At 44.9% G+C, this 21,042-nt stretch overlaps 1 protein-coding gene across 1 annotated transcript in view; it reads right to left on the bottom strand.

Moving 5' to 3' along the window:
* The window catches only part of OTUD6B (OTU deubiquitinase 6B), a 226,262-nt gene that overhangs the window by 129,619 nt on the left and 75,601 nt on the right, over positions 1-21,042 (bottom strand). Inside the window, exon 4 of the mRNA XM_085605301.1 lies at positions 2,472-2,784. Within this exon, the coding sequence (XP_085461427.1) occupies positions 2,472-2,784 (313 nt within the window). The remainder of the gene's footprint in view (positions 1-2,471; positions 2,785-21,042) is intronic.

The following is a 21,042-nucleotide window of genomic DNA, read 5'->3' as shown; positions in this document are numbered from 1 at the left end:
AGAAAGTAATTTACAAATATTAATATCTTGTTATTCTTAATTTGCCAGATCTTATGAACATTATTAGAACTGTAAATAATTAGTGTATAATTATAAATATTTAGCAAGTGCATCACAGCTCGGACTAACAAATCATTCTTTTTCTGTCACCAGATATTTAACAGTAAAAAAAACTATTGAAATAGTCTCTGAATTTCAAATATTCTTAAAACAATTCCAAAAAGGAAGCAACAATTCCTAGCAAGACAAGCCTAGATCCCAGAGGTAGGTTCCGACTGCCACAATAAAGTATTATTTATTGCCTAGCAAAGTTGACATGGAAACTTATGCTACAAAATCCGGGATGGACACAGCATCTACAAATATAAGTAGAAGTTCAAGGCCTACGGTGAAAAACAATTTTTATCGATGGGGCACTGTCTCCACACATGCGGAGACTTTTTCAATAGACATTGCTGACACTTACACAGCGTTAGTAACTTGTGGTCAACATGTTTTTGGATCGGTCACTTCCGTCTCACCTACCCTGCTCTGTCCAGCCTGAATATTCAAAAACCAAGTGTCCCCCACCGCGTTCGGGATCCTCCAGTCCGCCTATGAAGTATTAGACTCCTCTATAGAGGTGAAATACTGCATTGGCTCCCTAATAGGGGGTCACCAGCATACTTCACTAGGTCATTCTCGAGTAGCGGGGAGACCTCCCGCCCCACTCAGGGGCATCACTGTTCATTAAGGTCCTGAAGAAGTGCCGCCAGACAGTTGGGCATAGATGGCACGAAACAGGTTGACCACGTGTTATTAACACTGTCCTCGTACCTAGGGACCACAAGATAGCACAACTGTTTTTACTTAGTCCTGGGGCCCAGATCTAATTACATTTGTTCTTTATGGGCTCCTGTGCCCATTTTAAGTCACTGTCTACACACTAGAACTCAACACTCATATTGCCCACTTGCACTCACCACATACAGCATCCTCAGATCAAAAGAACTCCGCTAAAGTATCCACCAGGCCCGTCAGACATTGCAGCGCCAGCCTGACGAGGAGCGCCCTATGATGAAGCAGGACACCCTAACAGGTGTGTGAGGGCATTATGATCTGAAATACAGATCTCCCAGCGACATTCACTCTGGCCTGAGAGCTCCAATTGGTGCATCTGCCTAATAGAGGAACTACCTCCTTTCTTTGATAATTCTGATGCTAGTCCTTGGAGGAGCGGAGGAGTAGGACCGCTCTAAAGATATGCTCTTCCGTCCCCCATTTTGATTTAAGGCTGCATGTGGCCTACAGGGAGAAAATGCAGAGTGCGTATGACTGGTTTGGTCGGCCCTTGGGCCGACCAAACAGTCAGCGCACTCAGAGTGGGCAAGCCACTCCTCCCCTGGGTCCCTGCAGGACCGGCCACCCGCCCGCCCCCAACCAGGCATACCCTTCTGCTTTCTTGGAGTGCAAGAAGCAGAAACATAAAATGGTATTAAAATACCATTTTATGTTTCTGCTTCTTTCACTGCGATAAAGCAGTGGGGCGACACTCCTACGCCCACGTGAAGGAGCCGCCCCTGGTTAAGTTATATGGCCTGCAGGCTTAAATCACTTATGAGGATAACATGGCTCCTCTCGCTCATTCACTAACACATAACTCTGAGAGTGCCTGCCTTCGATAGGAACCAAAAATGTCCTTCGGCTAATTAACCAGGTTCTTGTTTGTCCGCACTAAATCACAGTAGGCCAAACCCAGGAAACACAGTTTATGTAAATCAGTTGATTAAAAATGAGTTGAAGACTGGTACTCCTTGAACTTGTTTACCTTTGGCATACAAAAAAAATAGATCAGGGAGCTTTGCACAGAAGAGGGAGTTAACACTGACCAAAATGGACTAAAGTGTCTTTTTGTTGGTATGGCCTCTTTAACCTGAAAGGGGAATTGGAAGTAGGATACTTATGTTGCCTTAACGTAATTTCAACTGAAAAAACAAATGTGCAGGGGCCTACTTTATATTCTTTCGATCACAAAACCAGTGTTGATGATTGCTGTGCTTACTGACTACCATAATGACTAGTCTTGATTCCACCCTATGTCGCTTTCTTCCATAATCCTACACTCCAGTCACTTTACCTCACTCCTCTGGCTTGCTTTTCATTCCTGTTTTCTCACTTTCTCAGTTTCCTAGATCTTTCTTCCTCCTCCTTTTACTGCTTTTCTCTTGCTGAGCCAAAGTTTAATGATGAAATTAAGTAACGGTCTGCAAAACGAGTGCCCACCTCCTGCAACCACATGCACAAATTAAGCACTGCTTTTATGAAACAACCAAAGAATGAATTTGTAAAGAAAGAAGTGTGTACACTGGTAAGAGTTCAAAGTAATGTGACAGGAGATTAACTGAGTTAATGAGAACTTTGTGTCAAAAACTGAACACATCACCAAAACTAACTGTAGAAAATTGCTAGGTTTTGTAAGACATTGTACTAACCTGGTGTATACATATCTCCAGTATGAGGATTTGTTGAAAACGGCAAAAAATCAGATATGTGTTTTCGCATGTACTCTGCAGTTTGACGTCTTAGATTGGAAACCGTCCAACCACTGTCTCGCTCCTTTACCTGGTCCTCAACTGCTCTGTACATGCAGTGGCCATCTGAAGCAATCTGTTTAATACACAGTTTTCTAGCTGCCAGAATGAGTGAAAGTTGTTGGTTTTCAAGGTGCCTGGCTCCAGATAAATTTTCAATTTCAGCCTCTGCGATCCGTTCGTCCCTTTCCTTTTCTAAGGCAGCTTTCTTCTCCTAGGAATTTTAAAATGAATTGTGATCGTAAATATTAATTTCCAACATGTTTCACAGTGTACATTGAAAATATATGATAGACGCATAGTATTTTGATCAATTTTCTTAGTAGAAAGACAGCAGAGGAGTACAATTTTCCTATAATGATTACAAATTTTTCAATAAAGTACCCTCCCTCATAGGGCTTAAAAATAATGTATCCTTTTATAGGAACGCGACAGTAAACAAAATTGTATTTGAATTTTTTTTAGGAACAACTTTTTTGCCACTTTTATTATACAAGTATGATAAGATGAATGTTTGGCAAACCTAGTTTTCAAATGTTTTCTTTTCTATGCGACTGCAAGGAAGGTAAGATATAGGATACTTACTTGTAACTATTGTTCTCTAGCACTGGGATCTTTCATATATTCACATTTCTACCATTCCCTGTAGTTGGCTGGAATGCTCAAGTAATTCCAGATAGAAGTAAGCTATATTAAAAAGCCTTCAGGAAAAGAACAGAGATTTTCGTCTCACATTCAACTCATGCTTATGCCAATGATATTAATGTACAGAGTACCCCTCTCAACCGAGAGACCAACATAATTCAGATTTGGTAGTACAAGCATGTAAGACATGAAGTGGTCAACTTAAGGAAAAAATGAAGAGGGATGTTTGTGTGTGAATCTGTGACACAAACCAATGATGGAGAACTGTAGTTACACACAGGTAACTAATTTGTTTGCCAAAAATTGGCTAGATCTTTCTCAGATTGAAATGGTTTATTATGAATAGTGAGCAGTACAAAGCTCAGTAGGTGGGTAAGCAGTTTCATGAAGAACAACCACCCATTCTTTATCTACATATGTCCAGGCTGTATAATTTGTGAATGTAGCTCTACTTCTCCATGTGGCTGTTCTGTAGATGTCGGACAATGACTTCTAGCCAGGTACAGTATAACTAGTCAAGAAATGGTGCAATTGGGGGTGTGGCTAACCGCAGAGGAAGATGGCCGCTTCTTAGAGCGGCTCCGCGACTCCACTGCCAATCCCCCGTCTAACCTGCTCGAAATTCGCCTAAGCAACCCACATTAGACTCCTTACCCGCGGAGGCAAGGGACACATTCGAGACGTTGGAGACCTGAGGAGTCACACCGTCTGCTATCAGCCCCAGGGACGGAGCCTCATGCGGCCAGACGGGCAACTGAATATGCGCCCTTGATTCCGGAGCAGACCGAGCGAGGGCAGCAACTAGGGCGAGGCTCCAACCACTGCCAGGTGACGTGCGTGATCAAGACCAGAGGAGTGCCCACCAACTTAGGTATCGGGAAGAGAATACAGGCAACATCGGAGCAAGGCTGAGAGGAGCCCGGACTCGTCAATTCGGCATAAAATAAAAGAGGCAGGGTGGATCCAAGACTCGGACTGGTGTCAAGCTGGTTTGTCTACACAGGGAAAGCACCACTCCACACTAATCCCTCATGCACGAGCGCTCCCGAGCTGCAAAGGACCTTACAATTGTAACTGGAGAAAAGGGCAAACTTGGAGGAACCTCCAGGTGGCAGTAAACCAAACTGAGGCAGAACAGACGAGCAGTGGCTCATCAGAGTCAGAGACACGATCGGGGTAACCCACCACACCAATGTCAACAAGGCCGACTCCGTCATCGCACCCCACCTGCGGGACATCATCAACGCCTCCTTCGACACCGCCACCTTCCCAGAGAGCTGGAAGCACGCCGAACTCAGCGCCCTACTGAAGAAACCATCAGCGGACCCCACCGACCTCAAAAACTACCGCCCCATCTCGCTCCTTCCTTTTCCGGCCAAAGTCATCGAGAAAACCGTCAACAGACAACTGGCCGCCTTCCTCGAGACGAACGGATCCCTCGACCACTCGCAGTCCGGCTTCCGGGCCAACCACAGCACCGAGACCGCCCTCATCGCAGCCACCGACGACATCCGAGCTTTGATCGACAACGGGGAAACAACGGCCCTCATCCTCCTGGACCTCTCCGCGGCGTTCGACACGGTCTGCCACCGCACCCTAGTGCAGCGCCTCAACAACATCGGTATCCAGGAGAAGGCACTGGAATGGATCATCTCCTTCCTCGCCGGAAGAACACAGAGTCCGCCTACCCCCGTTCAGATCCGAGGCCACCGAAGTCATCTGCGGCGTACCACAAGGATCATCACTCAGCCCCACCCTCTTCAACGTCTACATGAGCCCCCTCGCAGCCATCGCACGCCAACACAACCTCAACATCATCTCCTACGCCGACGACACCCAGCTGATCCTCTCCCTCACCAACGACCCCGCGACCGCCAGAACCAACCTACACGAAGGGATGAAAGACGTAGCCGAGTGGATGACGAACAGCCGCCTGAAACTGAACTCAGATAAGACGGAAGTCCTCATCCTGGGATCATCACCCTCCGCCTAGGACGACTCCTGGTGGCCCCCTGCCCTTGGCAGCGCACCCAAACCAACAGACCACGCACGCAACCTGGGCTTCGTCCTGGACTCCTCCCTCTCCATGACCAGACAAGTCAACGCCGTCTCCGCATCATGCTTCAACATCCTACGCATGCTACGTAAGATCTTCCGGTGGATCCCCACCGAAACCAGGAAGACGGTCACCCAGGCCCTCGCCACCAGCCGACTGGACTACGGCAACTCCTTCTACGCCGGAACCACAGCCAAACTCCAGAAACGACTCCAGCGCATCCAGAACGCCTCAGCACACCTCATCCTAGACATTCCCCGACACAGCCACATCTCCGTACACCTGAGAAACCTGCACTGGCTCCCCGTCAGCAAGAGAATCACGTTCTGACTCCTCACCCACGCACACAAAGCTCTCCACAACCAAGGCCCAAGATACCTCAACGACCGCTTGACCTTCTACACTCCCACCCGCCAGCTTCGATCAACCAGCCACGCCCTCGCCGCCGTCCTCCGCATCCGAAGAGCCACAACAGGAGGAAGATCCTTCTCCTACCTGGCTGCCAAGACGTGGAACTCCCTCCCCATCCACCTCCGCCTGACCCAAGACCACCTCTCCTTCAGGAAGCAACTCAAGACCTGGCTGTTCGAGCAGTAGCGGACCCCCCTCCCCCAAGCGCCTTGAGACCCTCCGGGTGAGTAGCGCGCTATACAAATGCTTGATTGATTGATCAATTGATTGATTGAGCAAGACTGCCACAGAGGCATCAAGACAATCAGGGCAACAACAGAAGAGACACCCTGACACCAACTAAAATACAGTGAGAAGCCTGGTGCTGGCCGGGCCACACACTGTAAAATTAGTAGAGAGGGTCAGCTAAACTCTCGGGGGTGGGGGGAGCGTGGCACACGAGGGGGAACCTGACAGGCCACAGAGAGGGCCTCAGGCACCTACTGGCAGGCGGCAGTGACGGTCCCAGTGGCCTCATAATGACAGGAGGGAAGAGCATGAGGGTAACCCCATCAAACCAAGCTCAACAAATTTGCACTCCCTATGGGAGCAGAAGCCCAGGAGGGACCACAGGAGCACATATTACCCAACCCTTCGCAAGGCCTCTCTGGGGACACCTTATCCCTCCATGATATTATGGCAGCCATACAGGGGGTTCACATGGCCCTGGAAAGCCGCATGGCCTCTGTTAAGGCGGAGGTCTCACTGATTTGGGCAGACCTACGTAATATCGGGGCAAAAGTGAAGGAAGTGGAAGACTCAACAACGACCCTGCTTCAAGACACTAAAATCCTTAAGACCCTGGTGATCTAACTACAGATGGCCAATTTCACTCTAGAGGTGAGACTGGAAGACTACGAAGGGAGGTCTAGACATAACATCCGCATCCTCTGTGTTCCAGAGAGGGAGGAGGGACCGGCAATAGACTTGTGGAGGAACTCACCCTCAAGCACCTCCACCTGAAGGGCCTCTCTACGTTTCTCTCTGTGGAAAGGGCTCACCGAGTGCCAAGGGGCCGGGTCCGACCTGGTGCCTCGTCAAGACCTAACCTCGCCAGCCTCTTCAATTTCCGAGACTGAGGCATGATTCTGCAGATGGCACGCACAGCTTCAGCTGTCCTCTACAAGAACGCACAGATCACCTTCTTTCCCGACTTCACCCTAAAAGTCCAGAAAGTGAGACACAGCTTCCTGAAGCACTAAGAGACAAAGGGGTGAAGTATTCAATGCTCTTTCCGGCTCGATTGTGGATTTAGTTTGAGGGTAAAGTATGGTTCTTTATGACGCGGTGGGAGGTTCTGGCACGAAGCAGAGCCGTGAGAGACCGAGATAGACTATTTTAACAGCAGGAGATCAGCTGACTGATAAGACAGCCCAGGGAGGGGGGGGTCCCGAGTGAGTCCCTATGAAACGTACTGCCCGGGTTCTGTGGAGATGAATCAGGGGTGGGGGATTTCCCTTGTTGATGCAACCTAAAAGGTCCTGGCTGCTTTACGGTCTGCTCTTTCTGAGGCACGATCCTATTTTTTCATGATGATGTGGGCTCAGCCACCAATCAACTTGGACTGTTCAGGTGTTGGGAGTTAAAAAAAAAAAAAAAAAAAAAAGGTCTAAATTATCTTTGATGGGTTATAGACATGTCAAATTAGTGGATATGGATGATGATAATGAAGGGGTTGGAAGTGGAGTTGCGAGGGAAGTTCACATTCCCCCCCATGAGAGAAATTTTGGGAGGAGTCGAAAGGTGCTCTGCTGAGTTCAGGGGGCAAGCAGTTGTAAGTTTTGTCAGGCAGGGATGTGGGGAGGGGGGCAGTTCTAAAAGGAAAGGGAGGGGTAAAGTTCTAACGGGGTGTCAAAGTTCTTGTACTGCTTTCTTTTTCTTAACCTTATGCATTTCACAAGACAGATTACAGACTTAAATTATACCACCATTTCTCATTATCACTGTATCATACTCTACTGGGGTCACCCTGGTTGAATATCACAAGGTTCAGACCCCCGATAAGGCATCAGAGGCATGGATACACTTTTGCTTTTTCGTAAGTCTTCAGACACAGGCAGTAATTGCACACCATTATACTTCGCTCACCATGAACACAGTTGCTTTCACAACAATGATTTATAGGGTGATGGGTTCTGGACGGCCAGCACCCGGCGTCAAAACACATACCACTAATCCCCCAATGATGGGGCCCTCCCTCCCAGAGATGCGACTAATGACTTGGAATGTAAATGGGTTGGGAGACAAAATTAAACGCAGAATAGTACTTTATTTCCTAAAAAGACACTCCGCTGACATTGTATTACTGCAGGAAACCCATCTAATAGGCAATATGTGCAAAGCCTTAGACAGATGTGGTTACAAAATGAGAGTACACGCAGGATATACATATGGATCAAGGGGCTCTGAGATACTTATCAGAAAGTGATTTCCCCTTATAGTTGAAAAGGTGTGGTCTGATAGGCTGGGTAGATATGCAGCGCTTTCTAGGACATGGGCTGGCGAGGCGATCGATATTCTGTCATTTGACTCTTGCTGGCTTGGGAACACTCATGCTCGCACTCCCGACGGGCCAACTCCTGATAGGAGGAGATTTTAATATGGCAGTATGTGATCATTTGGATAGGTGGCTGCACAGGTCCCCCCCCCCGCCCCCCCACCCCACCCCACCCCCCGCCCCACCCCCCGCCAACCCATCTATTGGGTTTAATAGATATATGGAGTGCCCTAAATCCTAATACACAAGAGTACACCTTCCACTCTGGGGCTCACGGGAGTCGCTTGAGAATCAACTTCCTAATATCGCTGGCGCCACATCTCCTAAATTTTACAGAGGTGAGACACCTGGCAAGAGGTATTTCCGATCACGTCCCACTTTGGGCATGATACAGGATGTGAAACCCACATCATACTGGACCAATCCTTATCAATCCCTACTATATTAAGGTGCCAGTCATTAGAAAATGGCTTGTTGAGGCCACTAAACATTACTTTCAAGAACACACTCTGTTGCATTGTCAGTGTCTTTTTGTGAGGCATATAAAACAGTTCTTAGGGGACAGGCTCTCTCTTTCATAAGAAGACACAGACAAGACAAGAGACCAAAAGTAGCGGGACTCGAACAGGAGATATTAGACCTGAAAACCAATTAGTGGAAAATGACAATGAGAATACTAGACATATATTAACTCTGAAACAAAGGGAATATAAGGACTTACTGACAAAGGAGGCTAAGACTACTGCTACAGCAGCAATACATAGGGTGTATGAACTCGGCGATAAAAATGGGAAAACTTCTCGCATGGCTCGACTAACACGAGAGAGCGTAACGTTGGGTCCCGAATATATGTTTGAAAGAGGGGGGGCTACTCCTAGGTGCCCACGCAATAGCAGAGGATTTCGCAGCTTACTATGCCCAGATCTACTCCTCAGAGTCGATATATTAGAAACAGGACTTAATGGAGTTTTTAGTGGATATCCCACTCCCATCCATGACCCCAGAGGATACACAACTTCTGGATGAAGATCAAATGACCCAGGCAGTCAGAGCCCTTAACTCTGGTAAAGCATGGAGACCCAACGGTATCCCAGTAGAACTATACAAGCCCACAGGTTCCTCTACGGTACCGAACCTGTTGAAAATGTTTGAAGAAAGTAGAGACCAGGGCAAGATCCCGACTGATCAGAGACTTGCAACCATAGTCGTCATCCATAATGAAGGGAAACCAGTAAAATAATGCACTTCTTACCGACCCATCTCATTGCTTAACGCGGAAGCGAAAATTCAAGCTACGCTTTTGGCTCTATGTTTTCTCCCGATTCTTTTGGGCTTAGTCCACCCACACCAATCCGGCTTTATGCCAGGGTGTAACACAGCACTGAATTTAAGATGCCTTCATGTCATGCTAGGACGAACTCTCAGGATCCAAGAGGACGCAATAGTATTATCATTAGACGCACGCATGACTTTTGATACCATTGAGTGTCCATATCTCTTTGTGGTACTAAAGCACTTGGGTTGTGGACCTTGTTTTTTGGCTTCGCCTCTTGTATACAGATCCCTTAGCCTAAGTGGTGTTAAATGTAGAAACGTCTGTAGTCTTCTCTCCTGCAGCGAAAGACGAGGCAGGGATGCTCCCCATCTCCCATCATATTTGCCTTGATTTTGGAGTCTCTGGCAGCTTGGAATCGGGGAGATCCAATGATACGAGACCTACGACGGTGAAATGATTGGGAAGACAAAATATCATTATACGCAGGCGATATTTTCTCTTTGTGGCATCTCCGCAATTCTCTGTTGCCAGTGTTCTGAATATCTTCACAACCTTCCGCAGGTACTCTGGGTTCACAATTAATTTGTCCAAATCGGTCATATTTGTCCTTCATGGTCCAAGGCCTTATTTACTGTTAGGGTGCGAGCGCAGGTAGTTGTTGATGGGATTCAATACCTAGGTATATTTGTCACCACTGACCCGGCTCTATTTTATACCCGTAATTTACAACCTCCCCTGACCAGACTCAAGACTGACGTACAACACAGGTGATCGCTTCCCCTATTCCTATTGGGAGGAGCAGCATTATTTAAAATGAAGGTGCTCCCCAGATTCCTCTACCTAATGCAAAATTCGTCATTCCCAATTCCGGCTGCATATTTTGAATCAATAGTGTGGTCTGAAACCTCCTATGGGATGGGGGTCCCCTGCAGATCGCGCACAGTAAATTGACACAAGTTGGTATGATTGGGAGATTGCACTGCCCGACATCCAAACGAACTTTAGAGCAGCACAATTGACAATGGGTACACCAATCTATGTCTGAACTGGCCTATTGGTTGGATCGACTGGTTCTCCAACAGAGAGGAAACCTCAGAGCATTATATAACTATCCCAGACACCTCCCTCTGGAGGGTCCCACAGCTTTAACAATCTGTCTATGACACTTGACCCTCTGTAAGTTAGGGTGAAATAACAAAATCACCAGGGCAACGCTCTTGTGGGAGTCGGAACAGCTGGGCGCTATGGGGCGTAAAAACAGGGTTCGCTAAGTGGGAACTGATTGGGATCTCACTAGTGGGAGACCTTCACTCATGGACAAATGTTGTGCCATTCACAGAGTTACAGAGAACCTACGACCTGGTACCAACAGAAACCTTCCAATACATACAAGTTCGTCATACCATACAGACAGTGATGCCCAAGGAGACAATTCTACCACAGTCATCACCATTAGAATGTAGACTCCTAGTGGAACCCATAAGGCAGTCTTGATTACAAATCAGAAAATCATCAATAACGCTCCTGACACCCTAACACTCCTAAGGGAACACTGGTAGAGCGATATAGTAGATCTACATGAAGAGGACTGGCCAGAAGCACTAGCATCCCCTAAAGAGGTGGCCATCAGAGCTCGTTTTCGATGGGTCCAACTCAAACTTCTACATAGAGCCTACATCTCCTGTAATACATTGGTCAAAATGGGCAGGAAGATAGATTCATTTTGTAATAGAAGGTGTGGGGAGGAAGGGTCGTTTTATCACATTCTCTGGTCCTGCCCAAAAATTCTACCAAATTGGGAGGAGGTGGTACCCGGCATTTCATAGGTATGCGGAGAGAAACTCTATGGCAGTCAAATGGTGCCTCCTCAATGTCTGGGAGACTACAGACCTGGGAAGGGCAGACCAAACATGCGTTACAATAGGCCAGATGCTAGCGAAGGGCAACATAGCGCACAACTGGGGAGTGGAGGCCCCACCAGCCCTTTGGGAATCGAAGAATGACATGGATTGGTGTACGGTGGTGGAAAAAACAATTTATATATGCAGAGGGTGCCCCAAGAAATGGGGAAAGGTGTGGGACATGTGGAATGCTTACAAGGGGTATCCATGTAGTGCGCTCATGGGAAGGTCGTTACATTCCTTGATACATGAAGAAGAAGATTAACTGGGACCACAGAGGAGGCGAGGGTGGTGGGGGGGGGGGGGGGAGTATTCTGCTTGGACCTGAACGATCTGACAATATGTGTTGATATACTGCTCTATGTCCTAATATTTACAACATTGGTGTATTGCTTGTTTACATTTGCTGCCTCAAGTCAAAAAAAGGTATTTACAAAAAAAGAAAGGGTGCAATTGACTTTGGCATGGGAAATGGGTATGCAGAGATCAATGTCGTAATGTTCCGCTTAGAAAGTGGCAGCCCTTTTCCTACAGTCCAAATAATTTAAAATATCTGGCTTGCAAGAACCTAACAATGGCTTGCTTTTGCTGCAAAATTTGAAGAAATAAGAAATAAAATCACTGAAAATCCATGGACTAATACCCTCAGCAGGCAGGGATGGTGCCTGAAAGTGCCTGGAAATGTCTAGAAGTACTTAAAAGCAGAGTAGTTTAAGTAATTTATTGGGAACTATCACGGTGAATTAGTCAGGACAATAAAGAGTTGATAGCTACTTTCGAAAACAAAGCAGCATATTAGAACCAAGATCACAGTAGGCAATGCTTGGTATTGGACGGATTGTTAACACAGATAAGATTTTCTGAGAGGAAGAGAGTAGGATGCAAAGACTAGGATGGATGATTTCTATAAACAGATTATAAACAGAGCTGCCAGGGATCAATTAGTACTGAAGTCTTCATAAAGCACAATCTAGAAGAAAAAATGTCACAATCAAAATATGTAGAATCACGCATAGAGTACGCTGCCTGGGAAAGGGGAATGTTTTCCTAGCCCTTCTGACTTTTGAGAAGCACAGAGAAGGAACAATACAAAACTTAGTGCTCAACAGTCAAGAAATAAGCAAGACAATGTGATGTTCTGGGAGAAGTACAGCCAGACTCAGTTTTTGTAATTTAATACACATTACCATATGTGCATACTTGGCTACCTTTGATCTACTGGTATTGCTGTTCTTGGTCGTGAGCTTAGGTTACCCAGAGATGGCAAACGCTCTGGAGCTGCGTTGGGTCCTGCTTATAGTCTTGAACCATTTGACCTTCTGAGGGAATAGGAGCATCCCATATTAAATCCGGGCAGGTCCTTCACCAACAATTTGATGTTCTGAGCAATAGCACAGCACCAGAGTATCTTGGCTTTTTCTAAGAGTACTTAGGACTTCGAGCCCTCCGTTTGTTGATATGAAGATACCTCTGATAATTAAGATAAAATATGGTGTTAATTTTCTTGATCAGCAGTGAAGAATCGTGAAATCATTAGATAAATGTCTAAAGTCCCAAGCGTTGGCTTGCAACTCAAACATATGGAAAAGCTTGTTAGGTGCAAACATTTTTGCTTTTTCTGACCCAAGGGCTAGGGAGGCTAATTACAGGAGATGAGATCTCCATCCTTCCTGGATGTTGCTGGATTACATGAATTTTGGGGCCGAATCTTAAAATAGGGACCGGAGTGGCCTTTATGTGTTGCACCAACTACAGCACCACTGCAGTGCCTCCGCGGACTTTGATCTGAAACAATTCAATATTTAGCACCTGTTGGATAAGACACACAAGCTTTGACACAACAGGATGAGATGGATGCAGAAACACATGACCTAGAGGACAGACTTGTACCTGCAAGCCAAACAGGCTAGAAGTCTTTAACACCTGGGAACTAAGTTGATGGCTCTATTCAGTAATGCAAAGAGTATTTCTTACAGTAGTTATAAAAATGTAGTGATGTTTCTCTGTCTCTACTGGGACATGTGGCTGCTTTTTCATAAACTCTAGGTGAATGCAAAATGGGACAATCTACAAGACAGACACCAACGGTAACAGCACGCCACATTTGTTTGGAGTGTAAGATCTTCATGCCGATTTGGCCCTTGTAGATGGGAGTAAAGGAAGGGATTATGGCAGGTCTGAGGAAAAAGTCATGCTCTTTTAGAAATCTCCTTTACATGAGAGTTTCACCCCCCTTCATTTTCAAGGCTGTCTGACACAGGATAAACATTGCTGGGCCTGCGGTATACATGTGGGCAGCTGGCTTGCAACAGTGCTGCCGGGGTTAGTAACAGTGATAATCTCCCTTAGAGATTTGCCTACTTCTACCCCAGAACTGTTGGAGGTCTTCAAAATTGAAGAGTTCCCAGTGACATATCAGTTTCAACTTTTATGTTGTGGAGGGCCTAATTCACATGTGTGCCATTTTCCCCTTGAACGTGGGTATGCACAACTGTATTCTGAACTTCAAGATAAAAGGGCATACCACTGAACCACCCCTGGTGCCGCAAGACTGCTGCTTCTGTTTTTGCCTAAAACGCTTGTTGTGTCATCCACGAAGGAGTCCATTCAAACAGAAGTGTGTTCCCTTTCATGGAGTATCGCATTGGATTGGTTTTGTGTGAGCTCTAACCTTTTTCTTTTGTTACCTGGGGCAGGTCAAACCTCTGTCATGCATTTTCCACCAGGCTAGGAAACTGGGCTAAGTCATATTGTGTAAAATCCTAAGGTGCTGGCATCTTCTGCCCTTCTAAAGGGGGTTAAATAATCCTGCCAAATCATCATCATGTGCATCAAGAACTTTTTCCTCTTACGGTTCTTTATCTCCTTCCTTTTTATCTCCTTCATCCTCTGTGGCATCAGCCTCTGCATCTTGTGGTAAATGTGCAGCCCGCATGAGCCAAAAAGAAGGCGGTAATGTGGGGGGGGGGGTGGACACCACTGTCTGAACTCTACATGAAAGTAATGCATCTTACCTTGCTGTAGATAAATTAGGTCTGCAGGAACTGTTTCCATTGCTGGTTCAGGGCTTTGAAAGTAGTGACAATCCTCACATCCAAGCTGGAGGGATTTTCACCGAGACTCTGCCTCTTCTTGTATGTAAGAATGGTAGGTGCCTCCATGTCTTCTTGAAAGTGCACTTGGGTATCTACATAGTGATCTGGGTCCTGATGATCTTCATTTTCATTCAGGCGGAAGTGTACTTGGAGCTGTGCAGAGCTGTAAAAAGGTGTCTGCGGCCCCTGGGCCACCACTGACTCGTGTCTCATTTCCAGAATCCCAGGTATCTTATTGGGTGAGGTGCCCATCTGTCAAGACACATTAGGACTCCAGTAATGGTTATTTCTCTAGGTGAAGCTGTGGGTATTTGCAGCAATTTTTTCAAGTTGCTGCTGACAAAACTGTCAATGGTGAGGTAGTCGGAGGTGGTGGCAGCATTCCCACAGTCGACAAGGTGGCTGTTGAGGAGACTGCTATTGACAAAATAGGTGTTGATGGGACAGTTACTGAGGCAGCCCTCAATGAAGCCTTTGATGACCATAAGGTGCAGGTATCAGAGTCTTCATGGATGTACCTGTCGGCAATGTTGTTGCCAGGACTCTTATTTGGACAGGTTTTTAAACTTTAACCTTGGAAGCAGAGGAGAGGATCAGCTGAACTTCTGTTGGCAAATGACCAACCTCATCACAGGATCCCTTCGACGAAATAGGTTTTAGCCATCTTTTTAGCAGATTTGTTGACGCAAGTCTCTGAGAAGAAATCCCAGAACTGCCAATTCATGAAAAGGCAAATCATGCTTCCTCTTCTGTGCCTTTATCGAGGTGCAAGTGCAGCACTTCTTGCTGAATCTTCCTCACAGAATGGGGCATCCTTAAAGGTGGCTTTCCATTGGATAGAAGATAGCCATCTTTGTCTGAAAAAATTGACATTTATAGATTTAAGAATGGCCTTTGACACTGTAAACCGTGACCTATTGTGGCAGACATTATCCCAGGGCTGTCCAAAAATGTTAATTTCAGCAATTAAGCTTTTATACAGTGATAACACTTCTGCAGTTAGATATGGCCCAAGAGGAGAAATAAACAAAAGTTTCAACATCAGTATTAGGGTCAGACAGGGCTGCGCCCTGACCCCAGGTTTCTTTAATGTATTTTGTATGATGTGGCCAGTTATCTGAAGGCCTTAAATCTCAATGGACCGATCGCCAAGGGCCAAAAAATTGCAATTTTACTATTCGCTGATGACGTAGTGCTCCTGGAGTGCGCAGAATTAGCCATCCACAAGCTCCTGAAGGCATATGAAAGATATTGCAATATAAATAAATTACTGATCAATATCACGAAAACTAAATATATAATACTAAAGGGAAGTTCCAAATTGAGGACTCCTTCAAAATTTATGGAATCCCCCTGGCTCGCATTGAACAATATGATTACCTAGGAGTACGATTTAACTCCAATTTGACATGGTCTGCACAGCTACTAAAAGGAGAAGAGCTATAGTGTCAATATGCTGGGGTGTTCTTAGTTTTCCTAAAAGCATGGGAAGCAGATTGATTGGTCCTTCCCTTGAGCATGAGCCCTTGCGACAGGCCTTCATGGAGCAGAGTTGTGGGATTTTTAAAAGAAACTGCTTTCTATGCCGCCTACTCCTTCTGGGCCCAGGAACTCCAATGGATGCACTAAGGCATGAGCTCGGTGTTAAATCCGCGGAGCAGTTTGCAGAACTACATCCCATATTATATTGACTAAGAATATGGACAAAACCTAAGCTGAGTTCTTACCTGGACATTATACAAGAGGTCAGGCTGTATGCTTAGCGAGTAAAACTACCTTGGTTTAATCACGTGGCCAGAACCTTGCAAACCATAGCACGCGTGGCTTGCTGGCATGAACCAGGAAGGATACCTTTGGTCACGAGAAAGGTTTTGGCAATATATTTCCAACGATCAGTCAGGGAAGAAGATATACCTGCTTTGGACTTTTTAGCCCATCTCTACCTTTGAACGATACTTTGATATACTCTATCCACCCCTTAAAAGATCACTGTACATTTATTTCAGGCTAGGCCCTCTGCAGTAAAAGAGCACACTAGTTAATGGTAAAAGGGCAGAAGTTGCTCACCCATTTGCAGGTGTGAATTTTGGGTCTGGGGGGAGGGGGGGGGTCGGAATCTTTAATGCACTTTATGTTTTGCACTTTTACTCAGAAAGCTAGAAGAGACCATCTCTGCCCACCTTTTAATGCTCATGCGATAAGAAATTGCAAGGAGGCAATGCCTTTGTGTATACGTACTAATTTCTAGCAAATTTTTAACCAGGTTTTCCTCCTATATATGTGGCTTGGAAAGCAAGCAGACACATGCATTAACTATGTCATTCAAGGTCTCTTAATTTAGTTTTTAACCCACTCATTTTTACCTATACACCTGCTGTATACATTGCAGTTACCAGCGCCTCTCTATGGTAATGTTGCGGGGACATATTGAAATGCACTCTATTAGAGACTAAATTTGTCTTAGATTTTTAATTTATTACTGCTGTCATTTAATTAAATGTCATTCCGGATGACGGCAAGCAATGCTTTTTCTTAGGTACGAGCCCTTTAGAGCCGGCCGATGGCTAAATACTTGCACTTTCCTGGTTGTAGATCACCTAGAATGCTTTTAGCAGTAATGTAGACGGTTCTTGTATTTTTTAGGAACGTTGTTAATTTGTAATCATTAGGTAATCAAATCTTACATTATGTATATTTTGTTTTGTATATTGCATGGCCTGACTTAGACAGGCTGACATAATAAATAAAGAGTAAAATGTGCAAGATATTCCTTAGCACCAGGATATATATGTAAGCAGAATAAGTATTCCTTATGAAGATTGTCTGAGTGTATCTGTTTTAGGCTACTGGTAAACACATACTCCAGAGAGAGGCTTCTTCCCAAAATACGATCGGCCATTAATGTTGAAAATCCATTAAGAAATGACCCTGAAAAAGTTCTCAACACGAGACGATTACCTGCAACAGGACAGGCAAGCATTTCACAAGAGCAGTCCCACCAGAGTTGAGGAGCAGAGTTCCGAGGAGGCTCCCTCACACAACTTGTATTGCAAATCTGAACGATGTCTCTAGAGGAAAGGAGTGCTCAGTACAATTACCTCATTCGCAAAATATTTTTAGCATTTTTCAATAAAGGTGAATATTCTTTACCGGATTGGTACTTTAAACTTCGGTATGATTTTACTTTTTAACACAGAAGTTCCTTTTAAACAATATAACTGAAATATGTAAGACAAATCATACTAATAGACCTACATCGGTAGATACGGTTTAAAGTAACTGATAAATGAAACCAAATAGACAACTAAGGACATGAGTGAGATTAGGAAATTTTACTCTCTTTATTGTTCTGGGGTTTAACATAAAAAGACCATGCAGAACAAGCTGTATGTAAGAGTAAAATTTGTAATTTTGTTAATTCGATTTTTGATCAGGTTGTCTGTGCCGCCACAATAAATTGGGTGACTTTGTATATCTTAAGTTGCACTTAGATTTCCCTTTCTAGTCCTTCCCTTAGAAGAGACCTTTTGATTTTACAGAAATTATTTGAATAATACACTTACTTAAGGGGTCTTCCACCCACCTGTCTTTATCCACAGGTCTGCTGCTGTGTCATCCACATGTTGCTTCCATCTACTACAACATACAGCATTCAGCATGGGGCAACGAGTCAACCTACTTCAGCTACTGGTTAAATTCACTTTGAGTGACTGCATTTTGCTCTCTCACAAGAAGCACATTAGCACACAAGTTAGCTCCTTTCTTTGCCAGGGTGTTTGTTGTTTTTACTTTAGGATTATTTTAGTGTTGCCTTTGTGTTTATAGTCAGAGGAAAAAGCATGGCTCTTTATACCGGAAGTGAGATCAGACCGCATTCCACCCTTTATCATTTTCTGCCAATGTTATTGCGAATTCCTTTTAGAGTGTCCTATTTTTATCCAACTGCTGGTATTTAACAACATAACAGATTGCATCCATTTGAAAACTCTTCTGTATTAAGTTTTCTGTTTTTCTATTCATCCAGTACACAAGATGAAGACTTCAATACTAGACATGTGAATTCATAAGCGGACACTTCTTCAGAAAACCTTTATTCTGGATTCAATTTGATCAATGGCTCTTTAATAAACTTTGCCCAGGAAGAAAACCTACCTTTATCGTGTTTAATTTGCAGCACTTGTAACACTTTCTTTTTAGTTTCTTTCTTTCCTTGTGCCTTCTTTGTTTGTTTATTTCCTCCTTTCTTGTGTGCCTTTTTCCTCTTGCTTCTTTACACCTTCTTTCCATTAGTTCTTTTCCTGCCTTTTCTTATTTCCATATTTGATTTCTTCACCTCTTTCTTTCTCTTACTTTCCTTTTCTTCTTTTAATCCTTTCTTTAGTGCCTTCTGTCTTTCTAGCCTTTCTTTCCTTTTTTCTTGCTGTTTCCTTATCTTTCCATTTGTATTACTTTCCTTTGTTTCTGCCTTGTTTCCTTCTGTCTTTATTTTCTTTTCTTCCATCGGTCATTTTTTTCTCCTTCCCCTCTTTCACTTTCTTTCCTCCTGTCTTTCTTTCCTTCCTTCTTTCTTTTCTTCCTCACTTCTTTCTCAAAGTCAAGAGCTGACATCCAATGACGGAACAATGGGATTTTTTGTTCTGTGTTAGCCAAGACCTTTTGATTTTACTACAATGATGTGTAGGACAGTTACTTATAGGGGGTTTTAGCCACACTTCATCCATTTGTCCATGGTTGGTTCATTTACATTTTTCTCCAACCCACTTGAGCATGTGTCAAAGGGCAGTGTTAGCCCTCTTCAGCCCCTGGCTCACTTCCCTATCAGTTATGGCATGCCTCCCTTTCACAAGGAGCACATCCACAGAGAGAACTAGGTTAATGTGTGCTTTTTGAGACCAAAAACATGTTTCTCTTTAGTCAAAGTTTTTGTTTTAGGTCGAGCATTGCGATGACCTGTTGTATCGCTCTCTGCTGGGTTAGCCAAACCCACCCATTGCTATTGGCTGTTAGCTGCAGCATACAGAAATGCTTGTTTCCTATTGGTGCATTTCTGTTGAAGTCCCTCCTTCATGTGTTTAGCTCTCTGTCCAGCGATTTCACTCTGAGAGCATTTTCTTTGGCCATCACACAGTACAGCATGTGATGGCCTCTCTTCCCTCCTCCTATCTGGCTTTGCATATTGCTTTTTTGCAGTTTTATTCAACGTGAATTCGACTGGAAGGTATTTCGAGTGCTTTACATGAGCATTAGTGACGTTCTTCACTCCTCCCATCTGGCTTTGCATATTGGGCGGTTTTTTTTGCAGTTTTATTTAACGTGAATTCAACTGGAAGATATTTGCGAGTATTTTACATGAGTATCAGTGACGTTACACAAGGACACATTAATTTTCAGGTACGCATGGGGGGGGGATTAAGTGATTTGCCCAAAATCACTGACGTTGAGCGGACGCCGAGGCTCGAACCCGGTTCCCCAGAGCTCCAAAGTTGGCGGCGTTGGTCGTAAGGCCACATTCTCTCCCCTTGTTTTTGTTACTATATTGGGGTAGACCTCACCTTCCCTTAATCTGTCCATCGCAGCACTCACGATGCTTGCTACCTGAACTCTGGTCTCAGCCAGTGCTTTTTACAGCTGCCCAACACCCACCCGCCACACCACTTTCGTGCTCGCAGCCCTGCCATGGATGAGGGGAAGGAGGAGGAGGAGGAATCCGTGAACCTCCCCTGAGGCGCGGGTCGCAACGTAATTAAACTAAAAAGTACGCACTGAAGAGTTTTGTATGCACATCAGGTATTTTTTTATTCATATTGAATATATTAACATATATGCTTAAAAATACTTGGCTACTTTCAGACCATTTCGTATGTTAAATATGTTTCAAGCCATTCTCCCCACTGCACGGACGCCGCGCTTCATAGTTCACAGGCTCTCTGTTAATTAAAAAAGAAATAGGCGGACACTTGCTCCATTGTTTACCCTCCTCCCCCATTCATGCCCTTCATGTGGCTTTTACACGGAAGAATTTTGCATACATATAGGGTTGGATTGGAATAAAAAATTGGCCTGGCGTTCTAAAAAAGTGGCCCTCATTTGGGACTACGCCTTTTCGCAAAACGTTGCTTCAGTGCTTTAAGTATTATACCGAAATAATGTCGGGTTCTCTTAAATAAACAGGTTTTCTTAATTTCACTGTGATAAATAAAATGCAAATATTACCAGGACACTTTGTGTACATGGTGTGCCCATCTCGAGGCTGTGGTCGTAAGTTAAAGTTGCATGTGTAGAACTGTGCATGTACTTTGGGCCACGGGTGTCAGGCATTTGAACGTATGGGGCGCTTCAGCTGGGGCTACACCCACAAAAATGGATCTGGATAGCCAAGGGAGTCTAAGATTGTGCACTGACGGCACAGTTTCCCAGGAGGCAAGCTGCTGTTTCTTCTCCCTTCTTTCAGTGGACTAAGTACACAGATATCCGGAGCAGACATAGGTCACTCACACATGCCAGCATGGGGACTTCATCCTCAGGGCGCCCCATTCCTTTGCCTAATGCTCA

Source organism: Triturus cristatus, chromosome 5_1 (assembly GCF_964204655.1).
Source record: "Triturus cristatus chromosome 5_1, aTriCri1.1, whole genome shotgun sequence".
In the NCBI taxonomy this organism is placed as follows: domain Eukaryota; kingdom Metazoa; phylum Chordata; class Amphibia; order Caudata; family Salamandridae; genus Triturus; species Triturus cristatus.
The sequence above is the reverse complement of the archived record's forward strand: the minus strand, read 5'-3'. Positions and strand labels throughout refer to the sequence as shown.